This window comes from Mesoplodon densirostris, chromosome 1 (assembly GCF_025265405.1).
Source record: "Mesoplodon densirostris isolate mMesDen1 chromosome 1, mMesDen1 primary haplotype, whole genome shotgun sequence".
NCBI lineage: Eukaryota > Metazoa > Chordata > Mammalia > Artiodactyla > Ziphiidae > Mesoplodon > Mesoplodon densirostris.
The window spans coordinates 15572303-15595181 of record NC_082661.1 but is presented as its reverse complement, the minus strand read 5'-3'; the positions used below and the strand labels follow the sequence as shown (position 1 = coordinate 15595181).

Genomic DNA, 22879 nt, shown 5'->3' with positions numbered 1-22879 from the left:
ATATAATTTAAGAATTTAAACTACTACTGAGTTATAGTTGTATTATTTCTGTCCCATATTAGCAAGTAGATGTTCCCACTTTAATAATAAAAGCAGGGCCTTAAATTATATTTTAGATGCTCATTACATGAACACTGTTACTGCTGTGTCACAAGCGTTAAAATAAAAATGTTAAATAATAAACTGCCATCAAGCATTGGCTTTTGTTCCTTCGTCATCTGAAAGGGAATTTTATGAATGATGCATCACAGTGCTACATACATTTACATTCAAAGACCAGTTGTTAATGTTTTAAGTTACTTCCAGTGAATCTTTAAAAATCTGTGTGAATAATGAAGCCATTTATTGTGTTCAAGGATTTTGCCTTTCTTCAATGATATGATTTTCTTCTCATTTGAAAGAGTATTTAATTACATTGCTCATCCACTTTTAATATTTAATAATAATTTTATTAGCTGTGTAGAATGAGAAGGGCAAGATTTGCAATACCTAGTGCTGGTCATTAATTTTTTCTTATCATGGTTTAATGAATATTATAATTACAAGGAGAGGCAGAAATATAAATTAGCTGGGTACTTGGTTGGGACTTGCTGGTTTATTGGTTTTAGTTTGAGCAAAGCCCAGAAGAGACACAAATAGAAAGAAACAAATATCCGGAAGTGTTTTAGAAGCCCTGGCACACATGTTTTGCAACCTACTAATCATTCCTCATTTAAATAATGAACATTTAAATAATGAACAGAGGCTTTGAATAAGGTTGAAAACACTGACAATAACAATTCCTGCAATTGACAGGGAATCTTGATGACTTACAAGGCTTAGTCTGGGCAGGTATATGTTCCTTTAATCTCTATTAATGCATTTTGACAACTTTTGATTATCTTTTCTTAAACATTTTTAGTGTTACTTGCTTTCAGCTAAGACAAAAGCATGAGTTACTCTGAGTGGGAAAACTTGGCATAGCCATCATCATAATAGCACTTTTTACTTAAGTAGCAGCTCTCATCTGAAGTTTTCCAAGTGCTTTTGAGTACATTTCATTAGGCTTGTGGGATGGAGGTCAGGGGAAATGTTCTTTGGAGGCACCATACATTTAAAGCCTCTATGGAAATATAACCCAGGCCATGGGGAGAAAATAATTTTCATTTTTAATGATCTAGATATGAGTATGTGTATTAGATGATTTCTCAATTTTGAATGCCATTTTGTTCAAAATGGAACTAGATATTGTTGAATTTAACATGTTTTAAAACAAGTGATTTTTAACCCCTTCCAGCAACTGCTTCGAGAACGACAGCAGATGGCCAGCCGTCCCTTTGCTTCTGTTGATGTAGCCCTGGAAGTGGGAGCTGAACAAACAGACTTTCTGCGAGGGTCATTAGAGGTAGGAACAGTGGTGCTGAAAGGGGACCGCTGTGATTTGCATATGTATATTACTTCTCTAAGCTGCATCTGCTTGTGAAGCCAAACAGAGTCTGATTATCTAGACTTGACAAGATTCATATGTTATGCCATTTTCAAGGCACATAGTTTTAATAGTATGACATGAGCTGTAACAGAAGCCACTGGAGAATCTATTAGTCTAGGCAAGTGACAGACCGCTCACCTGGCAGCCCTTCCCTGATAAATAGGAGCTGAAGGAATTTAAGATATAGGTATGATGGAAGAGACACAGTGCCTGTATTTAGTCCTTGGAGTGCTCAGTGCCCCTCAGTTAACAATTCACATCATTCTTTATTAACAAAGTTGGCTATAAAAGGTGGGTGGAGATGAGTTGCATTTTAATTACATAGTTTCACTTTTTGAACATTGAGAATTGTAGAATATAATGAATATTTTTTATGATGGCTGTATTAGTATATGCTTTTATTGCAAATGCAGAAATAGAGTATGGTGAAAGAGAAACGATTATGTGCAAGTAAATGTGATATTAGAATCCTGAAGTAATGCATGAAATTTCTGAAAATAATAACCCCCAAAGAGGAAAAATCCACACATTGTGATTAATGTCTAATCAAAGCATTTTGAGGCATAGTAATTTTATTGTGTGCTGACCTTTTTAATTTATATTTCATATGTGGTAAGATGTTTAAGCAGGAAGATTAAAAAATACTATACAATTGAAATATTTTATTCGCTTTTTAAAAAGTACCCTTTTGTGATTAACTTCATGTTGCTATTTTTAGACTTTGCTTTTCTTTGAGGAAAGCAAGGAATATAAAAATAGATTCCTCCAAATATCGAAATACAAATATAATTGATTTTGTCCATAGAATTTTTGGTCATTCTGAAAAAAATAAAGTCAGACCTCATGGATGCTATACAAAGGACCAGATTTTAGAGGGCATTTCTCTATGAAATTTTTTTATTAATAGCTTTTGTGTACTTGAGTTTTTACTACTCTAGATCACAGGTTGCCATGGAAGCTTAGAACATTAGAAAATTTATAGGTATATCTTCAATTACTTAGGGAGAAGTGCTCTAATTTCTAATTTTACAGTAAGTGCTTTGATTTCATTTTGACCCTTAGTTTCAAATAACTTTAGTATGGAACCTTTAACAAATAGAAAACCTGAACTGTTTGAATCTAGCTTCCTTTTTCTCCTCACTTGTTTAAAACATTCTCAAATGCTGCTAAAACTCAAGTGAAAAGAGACAAACGAATGTAAACGATACATATGCAGGCCGAGGTAGAAAAGGAATAATCAAAGAACTAGAAAACTCATAAACTTAAGAAACAAATGTAATAACTATGTATCATCATAGCTGGTCAGTCGCTGCTTAATAGTGTTCAAGAAAGTATTCTCAGGTGTTTTTATAACCTTAAATTTATTTTGTAGAGTTTAAAAAGTTCTACCTCTACTTTCTTTTCCCCCATATTTGCCTGGTAGTCCTTCTTTTATTTCTTTATTCCCAACTTCTCTGTACCCTTTTGTTTTACACCTATCCCTTGTAGAAAAGACTGTTAGCTTTTTATTTTCCTGGTCACTCGGTCACTCTGTGTTTCTGTCTTTTGATTGGTAAATTTAATCTGTTTACGTTGACAATAATTACTGGTCTACCAAGGGTCATTTTAGCTACTCTGATGTGTGTGTGTGTGTGTGTGTGTGTGTGTGTGTTGGTCATCGTTGTTGTTACTGGCCTTGCTTCTTTTTGGTTCTTTTTCACAGCTTCTTTTGGATAAATTGATTTTCTTCTACTAAACTGAGTATTAAATACTCTATTCCTATGTTTCTGGTAGGTATCCCTTACTTACCAAGATACAAATGACTATTTTTCTCTATCGGTGTCTAAAGCTTATTAATACAAATTCCTTCCCTGCCCATCTCAAACACAGTTATTACTTTAGCATGCTTTCAGCTCTCTCTGTTTCTCCCACCCTGTGTTAATACTGCCTGGAATTTTTGACCCAGATATTATAGGTGCACTTTTTCTGCATCACAGCATATTTAAATAACAATGAACCACCTTTACTCTCCTTTACTTTTTGTGTCTAGTTGCTTGCTCATGCATTTCTTTCACTTGTCACTAAAGTAAATCCTCCAAATATTTTCTTCAAAGAGAAACTTTATGTATTTCAGACCTTAAATACCTATATACCAATATATTGATCTTGTCCTCACATGTAAATAATAGTTTAATTAGATATAAATTTTTGTTTCAAAGTTGTCTTCAAAACTTTAAAGATATTACTTCATTGTCTCAAGTCTGGTGTCAGTTTGATTCTTTGTCCTTTACCAATGAGCTCCATTTTCTTTTTGGAATCTTTCAGAATTTTCTCTTGTTTTTCAGTGTTCTTAAATTTCTCTCTGATATATAAATATGATCCTATTTGGCACTCTATGTACCCTTTAAATCTGCAGACCTGTAACTTTGTACAGTTCTGGCTAATCTTTTTTACTATTTCTTTAAATATTTATTACTCTATTTTCTCTCCTGGAATTCCTATTAGATACTCTTGATCCTTCTGTTACCATCTATATTTCATAGCTTTTCTCTTATTATTTCCGCTTTTTTAATCTCTTACTGATGCCTCTGGGAACACTCCTCAACCTGGTATTCCAGTATACAATTTTTTTCTTAGATTGTATCTTTTCTGCTGTTTAACCCATTCATTTACTTCATTTCAACAATTACATATTTTGTTGTTAATACTTGCAAGTGATTTTTCTTCATAACTGCTTGTTTATGGTTCATATTTCTAATACCCTCCCTTACTTTTCTGAAATGAAACCATTTATTATATTTAATTTAAATATTGTTTCATATTTACCATCCTTTAGTATAGACTGTTTCATTTTTCTATTTCTTTCATGGTGCTTACAGTCTTTTTTTCACTCTTATGTTATTCTATTAACACGTATTTTGTCATTAAGATCTACTTAAAAATAGGCATAATATCCTTGACTCTAGATTGTGCTCTTATAGGTAATTTAGAGGTTGGAGGTGAGGAAGCTGCTCATAATGAATAATCTGGGCTCAAGCACTACCGCTCATTTGCCACGGGTGTCCCTTTCACTGCAGAGAACTTTCTATCTAGTACTTCTTTCCCACGCATTATTATCGGATGGTAGCCTCCCTCTGGTATAATTGCCAGGTCAGCAGCTGAAGTGGGGAGAAGTGAATGCTTAGGAGTTGTCCAGCCTCCTGCTAGTGTGGCTGTAGGATCCCTCACCCTAGCAGAGCTCTAGAGCTCCTCCGTCATTAGTTTGCAGCCTTGGGCTGGCACTGGCTTGGTTCTGATGCTTTTCTGCCCCACAGCAGGCAGGGTAGGCATCAGTCCACCCAGGACAACGTGGACTCCAGTCCTCTTCTAATACAGGTCACCATTTCCTCCCTACAAGAGTCCTAATCACTTTCAGTCTTTCCTAGTGTTTCTTCAAGACTTTGTATTAACCTCTGAGTGTGTCCTGAGAGTCATCAACCTTCTGATTTCTTATATGTTATCTCTCTGTTTGAACTCAGGGGAGGGACAAGTGCCTCATTCTGGCTTGTCATTTTTTGGCTGCAGGACCGTATGTGCAAGTGCTTTGTATTCCATAAAGCTTTATGTTAATGTTGGTATTATTATTTTCTCTTTTATTATTATTCAGTTATATGAATAACTCGTGTGCCTCTATTTCTTTTGTATCGCTTATTTTCTAAAACTTAAATTCAAAACCTCAAAGAAGAAAAATACCTACCTGCATACTCCCATTTAGAAAGCCCTTTTTATCTGGGGATCAGGTTCTACTTATCAATGTATAGTATTGTTAGTTTTTTGGAAACAGCTTTATTAAAATGTAATTCATATACCATACAATTCACCCATTTAAATTGTAAAATTTGATGGGTTTTAGTATATATACAGTTGTGTAACCATCATCAGAAATCAATTTTAGAACATTTTCAAAAATTGATTTCATCTCCAAAAGAAACCCCGTTCCCTTTAGCAGTCAACCACCCCCTCCCTTTTTTGCCAAGCCTCTCTCTTAGCCCTAATCTGCTTTTTGTCCTTATGAGTTTTCCTCTAGTATATTTTCATTCCATTTCATATAAATGGAATCATGCAATACATAGTCTTTTGTGACTAGCTTCTTTTACTTAGCCTTATAGTTTCAAGTTTCATCCATGTTGTGGCATGTATTGTACTTCATTCTTTTTATTGCCAAATAATATTCGATTTTATCGATATAGCATATTTTGTTTTTGCACTCATCAGTTGATGGATATCTGGAGTGTTTCTACTTTTTGGATATTTTGAAAAATGCTACTATGAATATTTGTGTACAAGTTTTGTTTCCATTTCTTTTGGGTATGTAACGAATAATGGAATTTCTGGGTAATATGGTAATTTTTCATTCCTTGTTGAAAAGACTTTCTTTCTCCATTGAATGATCTTGGGAATCTCATTGAAAATCAATTGATCATAAATGTGAGAATTTATTTCTGTAATCTCAATACTATTCCATTAATCTATAGGTCTATCATATGACAGTACAGCACTATTTTGATTTCTATAGTTTCGTAGTAAGTTTTGGGATTAGAAAATGTAAGTCCTCCAACTTTCTTCTTTTTGAAGATTGTTTGGCTCTTCTGGGTCCTTTGAATTTTCACATGACTTTTTGGATAAGTTTGTCAGTTTCTGCAAAGAAGCCTGTTAGTACTTTGATAGGGATTGTGTTGAATCTGTAGATCAATTTAGGAGAACATATAGTATTTTAACATTCACTTTATTAAGGTGGTAGTTTTGTTAATTGAGTGCCTTTATCCTCCATCCTCAAAACCCTAAGTTCAGTACCAGGTTTCCTTCATCTTGATAAATAATTATGATTTCTGATATTTAACGTTCCCTATATTCACATGTCTAATAATCTCAAGTAAATTGACAACTTAGAACTTTTTTTTTGAATTCAGGTTGAAAATACTGTTCTTCAGTAGATTGTTTTTAGATCTTAAATTGTTTACTTCTTCCTGTAAAAGTTAAACATCAGAAGTAAATATCAGCAGCTAATGCTAATTTCTTTCTTTGACATACTTTAGAAAATAATAGAGGTAGAAGCATAAAGTTTAAAATTATATTTTGTTTTCTCCTTTTCTAAGCATTTTGTAATAATTACTACTAAGTAGAAGTTATCTATCTGCTGTATATACACATACATATGTGTACATATACATTTATATGTGAGGTTTATTTTCCATTGTCACAGTACACTGGAAGCTGTTCCAAATTGCTCTTTTTTATGTACATAACTTAGTATGATGTGGTTTATTGATCTGCTTACACAGCAAATTCTGAAGCCTAGGCCTATTCTGAAATAACATTAAGGACTTTATTTAAACCTAGAAAATTAAAGTAATTGTAAAGTTCCTCTGCTGGGTTTTTCTTAAAATTCAGTGATTAAATTCAACACAAAGCCATAAGTAAGCTGGCTATTACTATTCTGTAAATATTCATTGAGTATTCATAATGTGGTAATTTCAGGAGTGGATTCCTTTTAAATTAAATTGGACTCATGTGCCACTCTGAGTTCCAAATCTGTACAGTCAGAGGGAGAATGTAAGATATAATATGAAATTAATTACCTTTCATACATCTGTAGGTAATGGTACTATACACCAGAATGTCCTATTCTATGAAGTAGATGTGTTCCTGAAAATTTTATATATAAGTTAATTATATTTTTTAATGAATGAGGAGTATCACTCTTCACAAGAACTTTGTATAAACCCTAGGTGTAAAACTCTTCATGAGTAAAAAAAAAAAGTTATAGTATGAATAATCCCCCTATAAATTATGTTTAAAAATCTGAATCATTGTATTTTTCTAAATTATTCTGACAAAATACATTATTAAAATTTAATAAATGCACTTAGAATGTAAATTTATATATAAACACAATTTATTAGTTGGATTTAAACTTGTTTTTAAAAGAGGGTTATTTTTAGGACTTCACTGGAGGTCCAGTGGTTAAGACTCCATGCTTCCACTGCAGTGGGCACGGGACTCTATCCCTGGTCGAGGAACTAAGGTCCCACATACTGCACAGCATGGCAGAAAAAAAAAAAGGGTTATTTTTGTGGTGACCTTGTGACCTATATAGTATATATTTATCAGTTTCTTCCACCAAGTAATAGCATGATAATGTATGGTAACTGTTTAACAGATTTTTATGGAATGTTCCATATATGTCAGGCACTGCTCTAATAAACACTTGAGAAACATCAGGGAACGAAACAAAGAACCCTGTCCTCATGGAGTTTATATTCTAACAAGGAAAGTAAGTTATTTAATATGTTAAGAGGTGGTAAGTACAATGGAACAGGAAAAAATAAAGCAGGATAAGGGTTTGGGGAGTGCTTTGTGGAGGTGGGGAGAGTGTGCTCTATTGAATAGGGTGGTGGTCAGGGTGACCTCATTGAGAAGATGAGACCTGAGCAAGGCTTGAAAGAGGTGAAGGAGTTAACCAGGCAGCAGATTCCTAGGGAAAAGTGTTCCAGGCTAAGGCAATGGCTAGAGCAGGGGCCCTAAGGTGGGCATGCCGGGCAAGTTCATGGAACAGCAGGCATAGGGTGGGGGCAGGTGCAGGAGGAGGCAGATGATATAGGGCCTTGTAGACCTTTGTAAGGATCTTGACTTTCAATCCTAAGTGAAAGGGAGAGAACCAATTGCAGGCTTTTGAGAGAGGACTGATGTAATCTGTTTCTAGAAAGATCACTCTGCCTTTTGGGTTGAGAATAGTTTGAAAGGTGATATTGTATAGTTTCCTGAGAAGCAGACGGTAAGACAAGGAATTGGTTCATTTGAAGAATATGCTGGTAGGGAAATGGAGCCATGAGAAAGGGAATGGAAAGCAGTCAGTACCACTATGGACAACTAGGGCTTAATCCCATCGGGGAGACTCTGGGAGTCAGGGTAAAATGCATGTCAGACTACAGACACCAGGACAGTTCCTCACCTCCCTCCAATCACTGGTTGAAGGCCACTTCCCAGAAGGCCAGAGGAAGCCCTCAGGCAAAGAAATGAGGGCTTTGGCATTAGAAGTTAGTGGAAAACTGACATGGTAACTGGGCGGCCGGGGCATGGGGGGGAGTGTAAATCAACCCAAAGTTTCTGCTACTAGGGCAAGAATAGAGGGAGAGAAACTTGTTCCGAGGCTACTGTAGGAATCCAGGCAAGGGATAATGGTGGTGAGAGGCTAGACCAGGGTCATAGCAGTAAAAGTGATGAGAAGTGGTCAGATTCTGGACTTCGCTTTTAAAGTCATTGTGAGTATAACGTTCTCATTTTGAAAGCCTTTGTGTTTGTAAAATCCAAATAGAAAATAAGACAGGATTTTCTCTCTTTAACTGGCACTGTAATAGCTCTAAAACTTCTGAGGCTGCTGTACTTACTCATTGAGAGGAATAGTCACATTCTCTCGTAGTAAACCCTCTCAAACAACAAAATATATGCTTCTCCTAGGTAACTGATAGCAACCATGAGAAAATGAGGTAAAAGAACCTAGAGCCCCTTAAGTGACTTAGATTGACTAGGCTTGTTAGATCTGGTGTCACATGAAAAGTATAGCATACAGTTTGATCACAAACAAGTTAATTTATAGCCCATTATGTTGAAATGATGACGATGTGAAGAAAGTACATTCCCCGGGCTTCCCTGGTGGCGCAGTGGTTGAGAGTCCGCCTGCCGATGCCTGGGACACGGGTTCGTGCCCCGGTCTGGGAAGATCCCACATGCCGCGGAGCGGCTGGGCCCGTGAGCCATGACCGTTGAGCCTGCGCGTCCGGAGCCTGTGCTCCGCAATGGGAGAGGCCACAGCAGTGAGAGGCCCGCATACCGCAAAAAAAAAAAAAAAAAAAAAGAATGTACATTCCCTGTTCATGGGTATTTGGGGGAAGAGTAGTGGTAGGAAGGAAGGAGGGAGGGAGTTGGCAGTTTTATAAACTTATATGAGTCCTCAATTGTCATTGACAGTTTTTGCTGGGATATTATTCTTTGTTTCTATTTTTATTTTTAATTTTTTTAGCCAATTATTCTTCTACCTCTAATATTGAAAAACTGGAAACCACTTTAATGGCCAAAACTAAAGAATTTGTTAGTTAATTTATTATATTTTACAAAATGGTATATACATTGTGATCTAATTTTTGATAAACATTGGAAAGGATCTGGTCTAATAGATTCTTAATAATAGTTGTATCTAGGTGGGTAGTATATATGAGTTATTCTTTTTGCATATCTGTATTGTCCTTTCTGTAATGGCATGCATGGCTTTTTTTTAACAGGAAAAAATAAAACCAACAATAGAGTGAAAATATAAAATGTGAAGGTTTTTTCCCTTAAGTTTTAGGCCCTTATATTGACTGCATATTTGGGGGCTTGAAATCTTGCCAGGTATTTAACATGAATGTTTTCAATCATCATTTCTGTTTTAGGGAACAAAACCTCTTATGCCTATTGTACATATTCTGGACTGCCCTGTTAACCTTTTTACGCATCATAATTAATTTATCCACATTTCAATTTTTGAAAATGTAGATGACCATTGGGTTATATTCTACAAAATTAGTGCTTAGGTGTTCACCAAGCATGTGCTAGAGAGTGCTTTCCAAACAATAGAGATGAGGACTTATATGCCAAGGTAAGGAGCTTCAACTTGAGCTTCGTAGGTCATGGGAACAAGTGAAGTGCTCAAATTGAGTTTAAGATACTATTTTTCAAAGTTTATTTACATGTACTGTCTCAATCTCATGTGAACCTAGGTCAATCTTATAAAACCTGAAGCAGATTTTGTTTGTCCTATTTACTATTGAAGAAACTGAGGCTCTGTGAGCTTAAGACCTGTGGTGAAGATCACAGTTTAGTCACCAGTAGAGCAAGAGCAGGGTTCGTATCTCAGATTGGCCCAAGAAATTTCTTTTTCACAGAATTCTTAAATATTCTGATTTTAGTTCAAATTGAGAATACATTTTAGGCCCCAACGTATCTCTGGAATATTTTTTCTTGTAAAGCTATTTATAAGCATAGAATTACTTAACATTTATGTAGATGCTCATATAGTCATGAGTAATTGAGACAGTTCAGCCTAGTACACTACATAAGAAAAAAGGTGACGGGCACATTGTTTAAATCAAGGCCAGGCACAGTGAGCATCTCTCATGTTAAGAGCATTGTTGGCTTTGCTCCCAGAGCAGTGTGAGCCCTGTTCTCTGCTGATGGGTAGAGCCAGTGGCCCCTCTGGCATTTCACTCCTGGCCTGGCATCTTCATGGACAGTAGTTTCAATGGTTGGACTGAGGATTTCCTGGGTTTCTTATTTTTCAGAGATTTATAGCTGTCTTGTGATACTTAATATTTTAATTATTTTATTAACATTTATTATCAATGTTCTGATTATAAAAATAATAAATCCTCATTGTAGAAAAAATGCAGAAATAATCAAAATTAAAGTATTCCATTCATAAATATCTATTGCCAGAACTTTTATTTCCTTCCCGCAATATTTTCTCTTGCATATATGTATTTTTACAGAATCGAAAGTATATTCTATATGTGGTTTTGCATTCTGTTTTTCTCACCAGGTAGTATAATAAGAACATTTTGCACTTCTAAGTTTGATTTTAAAATGCCATGTTGTTTTGTAGTATAACATAATTTATTTGGCTGTTTTATTTTCAATTAGTTTGATTCTAATTTCAAACTATTATAAATAAGGCTTTAATTAATGTTCATACATAACTCTTGATCCTAACCTATAAAAGGTAAACTGCTAGATCAAAAATTATGACCTTTCATGGATCTTGAGATATATTGCTTACTTACTTTCCAGAAATGTTCTTTTTCAAACTACCTTTAACAAAGAACGAGAATTCCTGTTTTCCTGCATCTTTGTCAAAAATGATTTTTAAAGCATTTAAAAAACAATTTTGATAATTTGAAATATGAAATGTTATATTCTCCTTCAGATTTCTTATTATTAGCAAAATCAAATATTTTCATATTGTCTTTAACCATCTGTATTTCTCCTAGTTCATTTTATTGGCTATTATTCCCATGTCCTCTTCTATTTAATAGCATTTACTGATAGTAATCTGATTACACAAGAAATTCTATATTAGTCACAGAAAATTTGGAAATGATTCATAGCTTATTCAGTATATTTCTTCATCCTTCTCTTGGAACATTTTTTGCTTCTTATTTATAAATCACATATATTAAATGTTTGTAATTTTCTGTGACAGATATTTCCCTTCTGGATATTGCTATTAAAATGTTATATTTTCTCTATTTTTTTCTACTAATCAAACTGGTTTAGTAATATTTTCAGACATTACTTTTGCTTTCTATTTATCCTGAATTTTTAATTATTTTTCCTTCTTTGCTGGCCTTCTCTTGAATCGAAGATTTTTAAAAATCAATATTTCCTTTTCTCCTCAACTGATATGCATATTATACACTCTTTCTCCTCTTTTGATGATTACTCTTAAAATTCTAGCAGGCATAGTTTCAGTCTGAAAATAATGAGCTCTTCCCAAACAATAAAAGGTCCTAAAAACAATATAAATCTTGTTTTCATTTTATATGTCACAGTTATCTTATTTGTAGTTCTATGAGTTTTGTCACCCCTTGAATTAAACATTAGTATTGTTGCTGTTTTACACGATCAATATGTGTTTAAATTTTCCTGTATAGTCACTATTTTCTAAGCTCACTGTTCTTTGCATTCAGAGCTTCCTTCTGAAATGTTTCCATCTTCCTATTATTAATCTTTAGAAATTGCTTTGGCACATGTCTTCTGATAACAGACTCTTAGCTTGCATCCCACTGCCTGCCTCTTCAGTTTCACTCCAGCCTTGGAGCATCCCCATTGCTTGCAATCTAAGAAATGTTTTGGAAATACACATTATCAAGCATCCAGTTTCTTTGCAGTAGGAGTGCCATACTCAAACATTTTGTTTATATGAAAATTGTTCTGGCTTTTGACTTCCACTGTTGCAGCTGAGAAATCTTCTGACAGTATAATTGTAATCCTTTTGTAGCAAATCTAGCTTTTCTTACCAGTGACTTAAAATCTCTTTGTCTTTGGTGTTCTGCAGTTTTACCATGATTTTCCTAAGCATAAATTTATTTGTATTTATCCTTCTTGGAAGATTTTGTGTTTTCTAGGTCTGAGGATTCAAAGTCTTTGTTTACTACTAAAAATTCTCAGTTATTATCCATTTGAGTTTTACTCTCCTCCATTTTCTGTGTTCTCCTAAGATTCTGATTAGATGGATGTCAGATCTTCTCATTCTACCTTCAAAATCTCTTAATCTCTGTTTAGTGTTTTCCATCTCCTCTTTTTGTGTTTCTTCTGGCTTATTTCTTCAGAGCCTTGTTACAGTTCACTACTTCTTTGTTCAGTAGTATATAATCTGTCTACCGTAGCCACTAGATATCTTTCAACACATATTTTTTTCATTTTTAAAAGTTCTGTTTGGTTCTTTTCAAATCTGCTTAGCAGTTTCTGAAAGTCTCTTCTTGCTCACTAGTTTTTATTCCCTCACATTTTATTCCAAACATATTTTTTAAAATTTTATATCCAGTCATTTTAATACCTGAAATCCTTGGGAATCTAAATCTATCAATTTCTTTCTGTGGGCTTTCATTCACTGTGGCTTATTTCCTGGTGTGTTTAGTGATCCTTATGAGCTCCCATTTGTTTTGATCTTAATCTGTGGTTTTCTAGAGGCCTAAATATAGAATGCTGTTCTCCAAAGAGGATTGCTTCTGCTAGAAACCAAGACCTGCCATTATTTAACCATTTCTTCCAGGGTCTCTGGCAAAGTGCAGGGATCTCAAGTTCAGCTTTCTTGCCTTGTAAGTTACTTATATCAGCTTTTATCCTCAGGGCAGCTCTGCTTTCATGTTTGCTTGCTGCTCCCTGCTCCCCTTTCCAGTTTTAGCTGGTTGCCTTGGAACATTCCCTAACTGCAATGCTTTAAAAAGAATTTGGTTATTTTGTAGTGAGAGGACCCTACTTAAATTATAGTTTGTCTTCAATAGCAGTTCACTTTTCCTGGGTGCAGGTTCTCTTCTTTTTGGATTGATGTTCTTCTCCTGGCATTTGCTTGTTATATTCATTATCACCACTTTGAGATTCCAGTACTGGCAACCTCTGAGGGGGTGGAAGGCAACAGGGGTGGGAGGGTTCCCTCTACTTGTAAATGGTTAGTGGTATAGGAACAGTCAAGCCACCAATTTCCTACTGATCTTTTTGTACTCCCTAAGGCTCAGGAACAAGGAGGACTCGGAATACCTATTATGTTTTTTCTTAGCTTCTTAGGGACCAGAGAGCCCAAGGATACTCTGTTAGGGATTATACTGACCTTCCTCTTGGTATTTACGGAGCTCTCTGGACCATGTCTCTATAAAATTCATACCCTGGGTCTTGATGCTAATTTCTGTGCACTTCCCCAGTTCAAAGAGGGTAGTGCTCGGCAGGAGTTCCCTCAACCAGAGCTTTTACAGGACCCAAGCCCTGTTTGCACATAACTACCCATAGGCCGCAGGAGCCGTTTGACTCAAAGAAGATGACTTTCAGTTGGTAGTAGAGAGAAGTAGACTGTTAAGGTCACATCTTCTCACATTCCTCATAACAAATGCTTTAGAAGACAAAAGGCTTTCTTATTTTAAGAAAATTATTTAGAAAAAATTGGAGATTATTATAGGCACATTTTTGGTTTTTGAAGTAGGGAAGGATGTGGATTCCCCAGGTGCATTTAGAATTTTCTTTATCTTTCTTTTAAAATTATAAAAAGACTTCTCTTCACCAAGACCGTTTAGCAGAAAATGTTTTCAAAAAATTTTTTAGAAATATAAGATTTGGAATTATAACAGAATTATAATGGATTTCATGATTGAATGGAGCATGAATTAAGAATTAAAGATGATTGATTCTTCAGAATTAACATGATAAGAATAGGACCCATTAACATGGGATGAATATAATATAATACTTAAATTACTGGAATCTGCATGGTTCTAAATTGATATAATCAGAAGTCACAATATGTTTAGGCATGAGAAAAGTCATCTGTTTATATTCTTAATACCTAGCTTTATAAATGCCGTAGATTAACTGTACTTGTAAGTAAAGTACTGCTAGCATCTTTCATTCAGAATTCAGTGAGTTCAAAGCTAAAGATGTATATTTATATTTTTTATGCACTTTCAAATTTATGGAAGTTTTCATTGAGCTATTAAAACTTTATGGTTATCTTATCTTAAATCACTTAAAATGAATATAAACTATGATGCAGAAGAAAATAAAGATGAAAATAAACAACAACAAAAACGTAAGCCCAGTTTCACCTCACGGTGTCTGATATGATAAACAGAAACATTTACAAGCACAAAAGGCTTATAACCCTGGTCACCTATATTCATATTGGCTGTCATTCAGCAGAATGATACTTTACTTAAGGATACTGTCATATCAGAGTTGAAGCAATACTAGCATAAATTTTCCTTTTTTTATTTTTTGGCGGTACACGGGCCTCTCACTGTTGTGGCCTCTCCTGTTGCGGAGCACAGGCTCCGGACGCACAGGCTCAGCAGCCATGGCTCACGGGCCCAGCCGCTCCGCAGCATGTGGGATCTTCCCGGACCAGGGCACGAACCCGTGTCCCCTGCATTGGCAGGCGGACTCTCAACCACTGCACCACCAGGGAAGCCCTAAATTATTGTAAAATAGCAGTCTTGAAGATAAGAAGTGGCTTTGTAAAGTAGGCTACAATATCATTTATTGGAAAGTCATAAATACAGTTTAGCAATTCTTGAGTGCAGTGTTCCAGCTCTGAGTAAAAAAGACTGAATTTCCATCCCCACTCCCCATCCTTATCCTTTACCTACTCTCAGGTAAAACAGATAGTTTTGGACCCATCCCAAAAAAATGTGGGCAGATTATATCTGCTGCAACCAAGAACACACAGTATTCAAGGGTATTTTTGAATACTGTCAAACACTTTCAACACTCATTCCTTGTATATATGTTAAAATATTAATGTTTAATATATCAACATAAAACTAATATTAATATCTTAATTAGTACTGGTTACTCAGTAACAATAACAAAGAGCTAGCTATATTTTTGGCTCATTTTTCTAACTTTTTAGATTGTCTTGAGGGATTTGTTGTATGTCTGATTGTGTACAGTTTTATTTTCTGATTTTTGTTTAAATATTTTATTAGGCTGTAGTTCCCTACAGCCCTGCAGTTGTTATTACACTAAAGTTATGCCTCTGTTTAATATATTTTCTGCTTGCATTTCATGTAAAATAAGTTACTAATTTAATTTATATTTCTTCTTTCTTCCCATTACATGCATTAGTAGATAATCTGATCAAGTTCATATCCTCAATGGAATAACTGACTGTAAGAATTCTATAAAATGCTGTTAAATCAAATAGAAATCTTACAAAGTATAATCCCAAATATTGGAAGTGTAGTACTAGATATTTTATATGTAGAATCTAAGAAACCAATAATGTTATACTTTAGCTAAGTAAACATTTTCATACGTTCTCATACTTTGCTTTCTTAGAAAATAAAATAGCAACCAGGTCAAAATTTAGGGTATTAAATCTGAAAATTTACCTTAAATCTTAATATACATTTTCTTTCTAATCAAGGATTACAGTTTTACATTTTTCATACCAGAGATCTTTGTTCATATTTATATCTTATAATTTTGTTCATATTTATTTTAAGTCTCATTTAATTTTTGGTTCATGAAGAAAGGCACTGGATTAACCATTAATGGCATATAAAAATAGAGCAGACTATCAGGTAGATAGTTTATATGCAATTTTTCATGGAGAAAGGGTCGTTATTTCTTAAGGACTTTCATATCTCTAACACATTTTAGGAAACAAAAGCAAAAATAACCCAATTTTATTTTTCCATATCTCATAATAGAAAGTCAATCTTAGAAAGAAATTCTATACTATAATAAATTTATTCAACAAATATTTACCAAAATTACTATGTGCAACTCAGTACAGATGGATATGGAAAAGATACTGTCTTTACCTTCCAGGAATTTTTACACTAATGGGAAAGATAAGATGCAAAAGTACCTCTTATATATATGTACACATATATGTATATACAATGTGATTAATGCTAAAAGGACAAAAAACAGTTTCTGCTGTATAGCAACGTGAATCAGCTATACATATACATATATCCCCTCTTTTTTGGATTTCCTTCCCATTTAGGTCATCACAGAGCACCGAGTAGAGTTCCCTGTGCTATACAGTGGGTTTTCATTAGTTATCTGTTTTATACATAGTAGAGTATATATGTCAATCCGAATCTCCCAGTTCATGCCACCCTCCCTTCCCCCTTGGTATCCATAAGTTTGTTCTCTATATCTGTGTCTCTATTTCTGCTTTGCAAATAAGTTAATCTGTACCATTTTCTGGATTCCACATATAAGTGATATTATACGATATTTGTTTTTCTCTTTCTGACTCACTTCACTCTGTAGGACAGTCTCTACGCCCATCCACGTCTCTGCAAATGACAATTTTGTTCCTTTTTATGGCTAATATTCCATTGTATATATGTACCACATCTTCTTTATCAGTTCCTCTGTTGATGGACATTTAGGTTGCTTCCATGACCTGGCCATTGTAAATAGTGCTGTACAGCAGAAACTGGCCCAGCAGTGTAAAGCAACCATACTCCAATAAAAAAAAAAATGTAGAATACATAGAAAAGAATAACAAAAATACTACATACTACACCTCAAAACTCATGCAGTTTTGAGTTTTATGCTCCGGGTGGCTAAGGGACACTAATGCGTTATTTTATATTTTGTGAACTTTGAATTAAGTGAATGGATATGTAGTCAACAAAAATTTCAAACTTGTGTTTTTAAGAAACATGAATATTTTTCTATACCTAGAATAAAAAGCTTTCCATAAAAAAAGGACAAAAAACACAAAGAAGAGAAGAAAATTTAAAACTCAGTATATTGTTGAATGTTTCATGAGAAATTGTCGTAGTTCTTGGCCTTTAAAGTTAGATGAAACGTCGATACGTAGAGGAAGGAGTAGAGCTGAGATAGGGGAAGAGTAAAGAGACGCCGAGTTGAGGGAGCAACATGAGTAAAAGACAAGAGACAGAAAGGAGTGTTGTATGTGCGTGAAATGGTAAAAAGGCAGGATTCGCTGAATGAGGAAGAAATTGTGGGGTTCAAGGTAGATGCTGGAACATATTATGGAAGTCCATTTTAACGAGATGCTAAGGACCACACAGAAATTTTTTGAGCAGAATTTTGTGATTGGTTTTCGAAAATGTCTACTTGGCAGCATTCTGTATCATTAATTGTTTTGAAGAATAATTGAGATGGAGAAATAAGCTGGCCACTTAAGGCCTGAACTAGTGGCTTTCAAAATGTAAAGGAGCAAACGTATTGAAAACTAGGAAGAGGCAGAATTTACAGAGCTAAATAGCTGATTAAATATGGAAATGGAGTCTGGGGCACAGAGAGGGAAGGACCAGAATGCTGCTAGTTCCTCATACATGCTAGAAGTCATGGGTGTGAGAAGAGAAAACAAAGACAGAATCTCTGGAAATTGCTACAGTTAAAATGTTGGAGGCATAGTGAAGGAAAGAAAGTATCAAATGACAGAGTGGGAAAGAAGCAAATTGAGATGTTTAGGACCATTAGAATTTAGAAAAAGAAGGCATGCCCAAAAGGATGAAGTGACAAACAATGCCATCCATTTCATAAGCAGTCGGTGAAGCTGAGAACTAGGGAGAGGAGATGGAATTTGGTAATTGTGTAGTCATTGGCGACCTTTGAGGAAGTAGTTTCTATTGAAGGGCAGAAACAAGACCGTAAAGACTGGGTTGAAGATGAGAACATGGGTGCAACAAGGTGGACCACTGTTTTGAAATTGATAATGTCGTGAGGAAGGAAGGAGATGAGACAGTAGTTTAAGAAACTGGCAGGTTCAAGAGAAGTTCCTCTGGGAGAAGAATTACTGATGTGGAAACTAATGTAGTTAGGATAGAGGAGAGGGGAAAGCAGAGCAAGGATCAAGGAGACAAGTGTAAGGATTAATTTTGGAAAGACAAGAGAGGCTAAGAAAATGATGAGTAAAAATTAAAGGGAGTTTTGAGCAGTTCCATGTGATAGTTTACCTTTGATGTTCTTATTTTTTATGGTACTATTAGAAGTCAGGTTACCTGCCTAGAGTGAGCTGAGGGTGTAAGGTGGAGGCTTAAGAATAATAGAAGAGATGGAGAACACTTGTTGGAAAGGCTATGATAGTTGGTTAAGACAGGAAACTGGGAGTTATCCAAGATTTCTCCTTCTACTCTGTTCTCCTTTTTCTATCAGTCATTGAGGCCTGTCCGTTCTACAATGTAAATATATCTTAAATTCATCCTCACTACTACTTTTCTGATTTCAAGCCTCAAGGTCTTTTTTTTCCTGATCTTACTATATTACCCTCCTTACTGGTCTCCCTGCCTCTATCTACCTCCCTCCTCCAGGCTTTTTTCCACATTGCTACCAAAGTGATCTTTCTAGGGTGCAGATATGTGTGTATCACCCTTCTCAAAATTCCCCAATGGATCCTCATCTCTTACAGTGAAAATTCAAATTCCTCTGCATACTGTACCGTATCCTACAGTCCTTTCCTTTCTTATTCCATCTTTTCTTGCCCTCTCACCCCAATAACCTGATCCCTACCCAACATCTTTTGCCTCTATCCTTGTTTCTGCTATTCACTTGTCCTTGAAGAAGTTGCCTTTCTGGTAGAATTCAACAAATTCTTCTGGTCTGAAAAAAAAAGAAAGAACGTTTGAATAAAGGAAGAGATGAATGAAAAACCTTATCTTAAGGTGACAAAAAGGATTGCTAAGCAGCAATGAAAACCCAAAGGAACTCAGCATGAATTTTAGTAAGGACAAGGACTTTGTCTTAAAGCTAGGATCAGAAATGAGGAAAGCACCTACTAGGGTTCACTCAGGGTTAGATACTGGCAAGGTGAATACAGATAATCAACTTAATGAGAGATGCTGGGATACCAATATGAGAGCCTCTTTTAAATTTGCTGGGGGTGGGAGCGAGGAGTTTGATAGGGAAGGCAGGTAAAGGGCTGTGGCTGACATTATAGATGCTCAAGGGATAGAGAGTTGAGATTAATTAATTAGTTAACTCATTATTTATTTACTAATCTAACATTTATTGCGTACTTCCTTTATGTCAAACATTGAGAATACAGAAATTAATATAGGAGCACAGTCCCTACTCTTGTGAATAACAGTTAATTAGGAGTGAGGTAGAAATTCAGTGTTCAAGATCTTAAAGAGATTTGAGTTATTAGGGCTGCCTGGTTTTGCCTTTTTATTGATCATTAACAATTAAGTAGATGTGTTCTAATCATCCAATATTACAACTTTCTTACTTCACTTTAATGCACTAAAACACACACACAATGGCCCAGAATTAAAAAACAAAAAACGAAAGACAACCTTTGTTTAGAGAAGATGGTGATTTTGAGTGAACAGACAAAATCTTTTGGTGACCAAATTGGAAAATGGTATTTAAAGACTATGTTGTCCACATGCACACATGTATCTTCATACAGGGAAAGGTAAGTGTAAATGATTTATGTACTCTACGTGAGTAAATGTGAGTAAATATTGAGTATTATTAAGCCTACGTACCTTTTTTCAAGATTTTACTTTTTTAGAGCACTTTTAGGTTCACAACAAAATTAAGAAGGTGCAGAGATTTCTCATATGCCTGCCCACTGCTCTCACACATATCCTACCTAATTTTTTTGCCTATAACTTCTTGTTAGAATATTCACTTTCAAAATTATATGAATTTTTGAAGTATGCATTGTATATGTGGCCCTTGAACCTCTCTTTGAAATGATAACATTATGACTTCTGTGTGTATGTTTTGGGGAACTTTTAGGAAGTACATTCTCGGAATAGAATAATTTTACTTTATATAAATTGAATTTCAAGAAGTTCCATAGAACATTTTATTAAAAGTACATCACCTTTTGATGATCCCATTTATTTGGAAAGAAAATAACAAGAAAGCGTGCCATGCGCTGTATAGTAGGCACTCCAGACAACACAAAGGTGTCTCTGATACAATCAGTGCTCTAGACTATCTTAGAACCTACTGTGGAGAATGACATCAGCTTCCCCACCCCTTTAGTTATCCCCTTCTCCTCTGCCCCTGCTCTCCTTTCGTCCTCTCCCATATTAGTTCTGTTACTCCACATGCTGTCATGCATTATAATAACTCACGCACATGATAATAAACCTGAAGCACAATGAGATCCCAGAATACTTTTGATTCATTAAAGGAAGTTTAATTTTAGTATAATTAGTAATAAAAGAAATTTTATTGTAATGAGATTAATATAAGGTCACTCTTTCCATCATAACATTTGATTAACTGCATACCTCCAGCCTCCCGCTGTATTGAATGAATAAGTGTATGAGTACATAAATGCACGTATAAATGCGTATGCACAGTTTTTATCAAGTACTGAGAGAAAATGTGATTGACTTAATGACATATTATTTAACTATTTTTCTATGTATTCTTGAATTATCAAGGCAATACAGACGTCATAACATCAGTTATTAATTTTATATAATGTTAGTTTCTCTCTCTGATTAGAAAATTAAAACATTCTAATTATAGAAACTTTGGAAAATACAGGAAAGTATATTATAAACCTAAGCCTCATCCATACTCTGTAAGTTCTAGCAAATGTACACAGTCATGTAGTGACCACCTCAGTCTAGACAGAGAATGAGTTCCCTCATGCCCTTCTGCAGTCAATTCCATCCCTCTTCCCTAAACCCCTGGCAGCAACTGATCTGATGGTTTCCTTATAGTTTTGCCTTTTCTGGAAGGTCAAATAAATGGAACCCGCATACTATGTAGCGTTTGATGTCTGACTTCTTTCACTTGGCATAATGCTTTCAAGATCCATCTGTGTCATTGTAGGTGTCAGTAGTTTGTTCTGTTGCTGAATAACATTCCATTGTATGGATGCACACAATTTATTTGTCCAGTCACCAGCTGATGGACATGTGGATTATTTCCAGTCTGGAACTATTGTGAATAAAACTGCCATTAACACTTGCATATAGGTCTTGATATGGAAATATGTTTTTATTTCTCCTGAGTAAATAACTATCAGTAAAATTGTTGGGTCATAACATAAAAGTATATTTAACCTTAACAGTTTTCCAAAGTAGCTGTACCATTTTGTATTCCCATCAACAACATCCAGAAGTTTCAGTTGCTTTGCATCCTTACTAGGTATTGTTGACTTTTTGAATTTTGTTTTGTTACTCTAATATGTGTATGGTGGTATATCATTGTTGTATTTGGTTTTGAGGATACCTAAACTTCTTTTCAATATAGATGGAGCCTGCCTATCCATTTATAGGTATCCATATCTTCAAATATTAATTTTTTCCATAGATATATATGTGTAGACATCAACTAAGGGATATTCTAAAAATAAAAGACTGGGAGTAGGTGATATCTAATATATGCCTATAAAATAAGAATCCAGAAACATAACTTTGGAAAACTATTTTCATAATACCATTGTATTTTTCCAGCTTCCTATGAGGCCCTCTTTAGTGACATAACACCATTAAATAAGAAATAAAATATTAATATCAAAGATTAATTTTTAACTTTTATAATGAAAAAATTTAAGCATATGTAGAAATAGAAAGATGAATTATATTCCCCAGCTTTAGCAATTGGTGGCTCATGGCCAATCTTGTTTCATCTCTATCCCCCTTTTCCCCCTGCTCCACAAGTGGTTATTTTGAAGCAAATCCCAGGCACCAAAGATTGAATTTTAATTGAATCTCAGTGCTCTTGAGTTATCATATTAGTATCGAAAATAACTATTTTTAGATGTCTAAATTTTAAAAAATAATTTCTAGTATTTATCTCTAAGGTTTCATCAGTCTTTTGGTTTGACCTATTTATATGTAAAGTGTAAAGTATTTGCTAGGTATATTATTCCAAGCGTTTATTCAGTAAGCTATGGGAAATCATCACACCTGAATGGGAATAAAAACCCATTAAGTTAGATTGTTTTACTTTATTAGCATATTGTGTATATAGTTTCTTTGGTAGTACTGTATAGACATTAAATTATAAGAATTGCAGGTCTGCTTAATGGAAGGTGCTACTTAAGTTAACAATATAGGTCATTTGATCTATTTTTTATTTACTACATTATAATTTTTAAATTACACATTGACTATAATCCTAAGAGTACTTTCTTAATTCTTATTATAATACTGATCTAATTTTTCTCACTGGGAAGCTCAACTG

At 34.7% G+C, this 22879-nt stretch overlaps 1 protein-coding gene across 1 annotated transcript in view; it reads left to right on the top strand.

Annotated features, from left to right (window-relative positions):
• Positions 1-22879, top strand: part of ATRNL1 (attractin like 1) — a 730282-nt gene that overhangs the window by 518666 nt on the left and 188737 nt on the right. The window contains exon 27 of the mRNA XM_060100355.1: positions 1277-1384. Coding sequence (XP_059956338.1) covers positions 1277-1384 — 108 coding nt within the window. The remainder of the gene's footprint in view (positions 1-1276; positions 1385-22879) is intronic.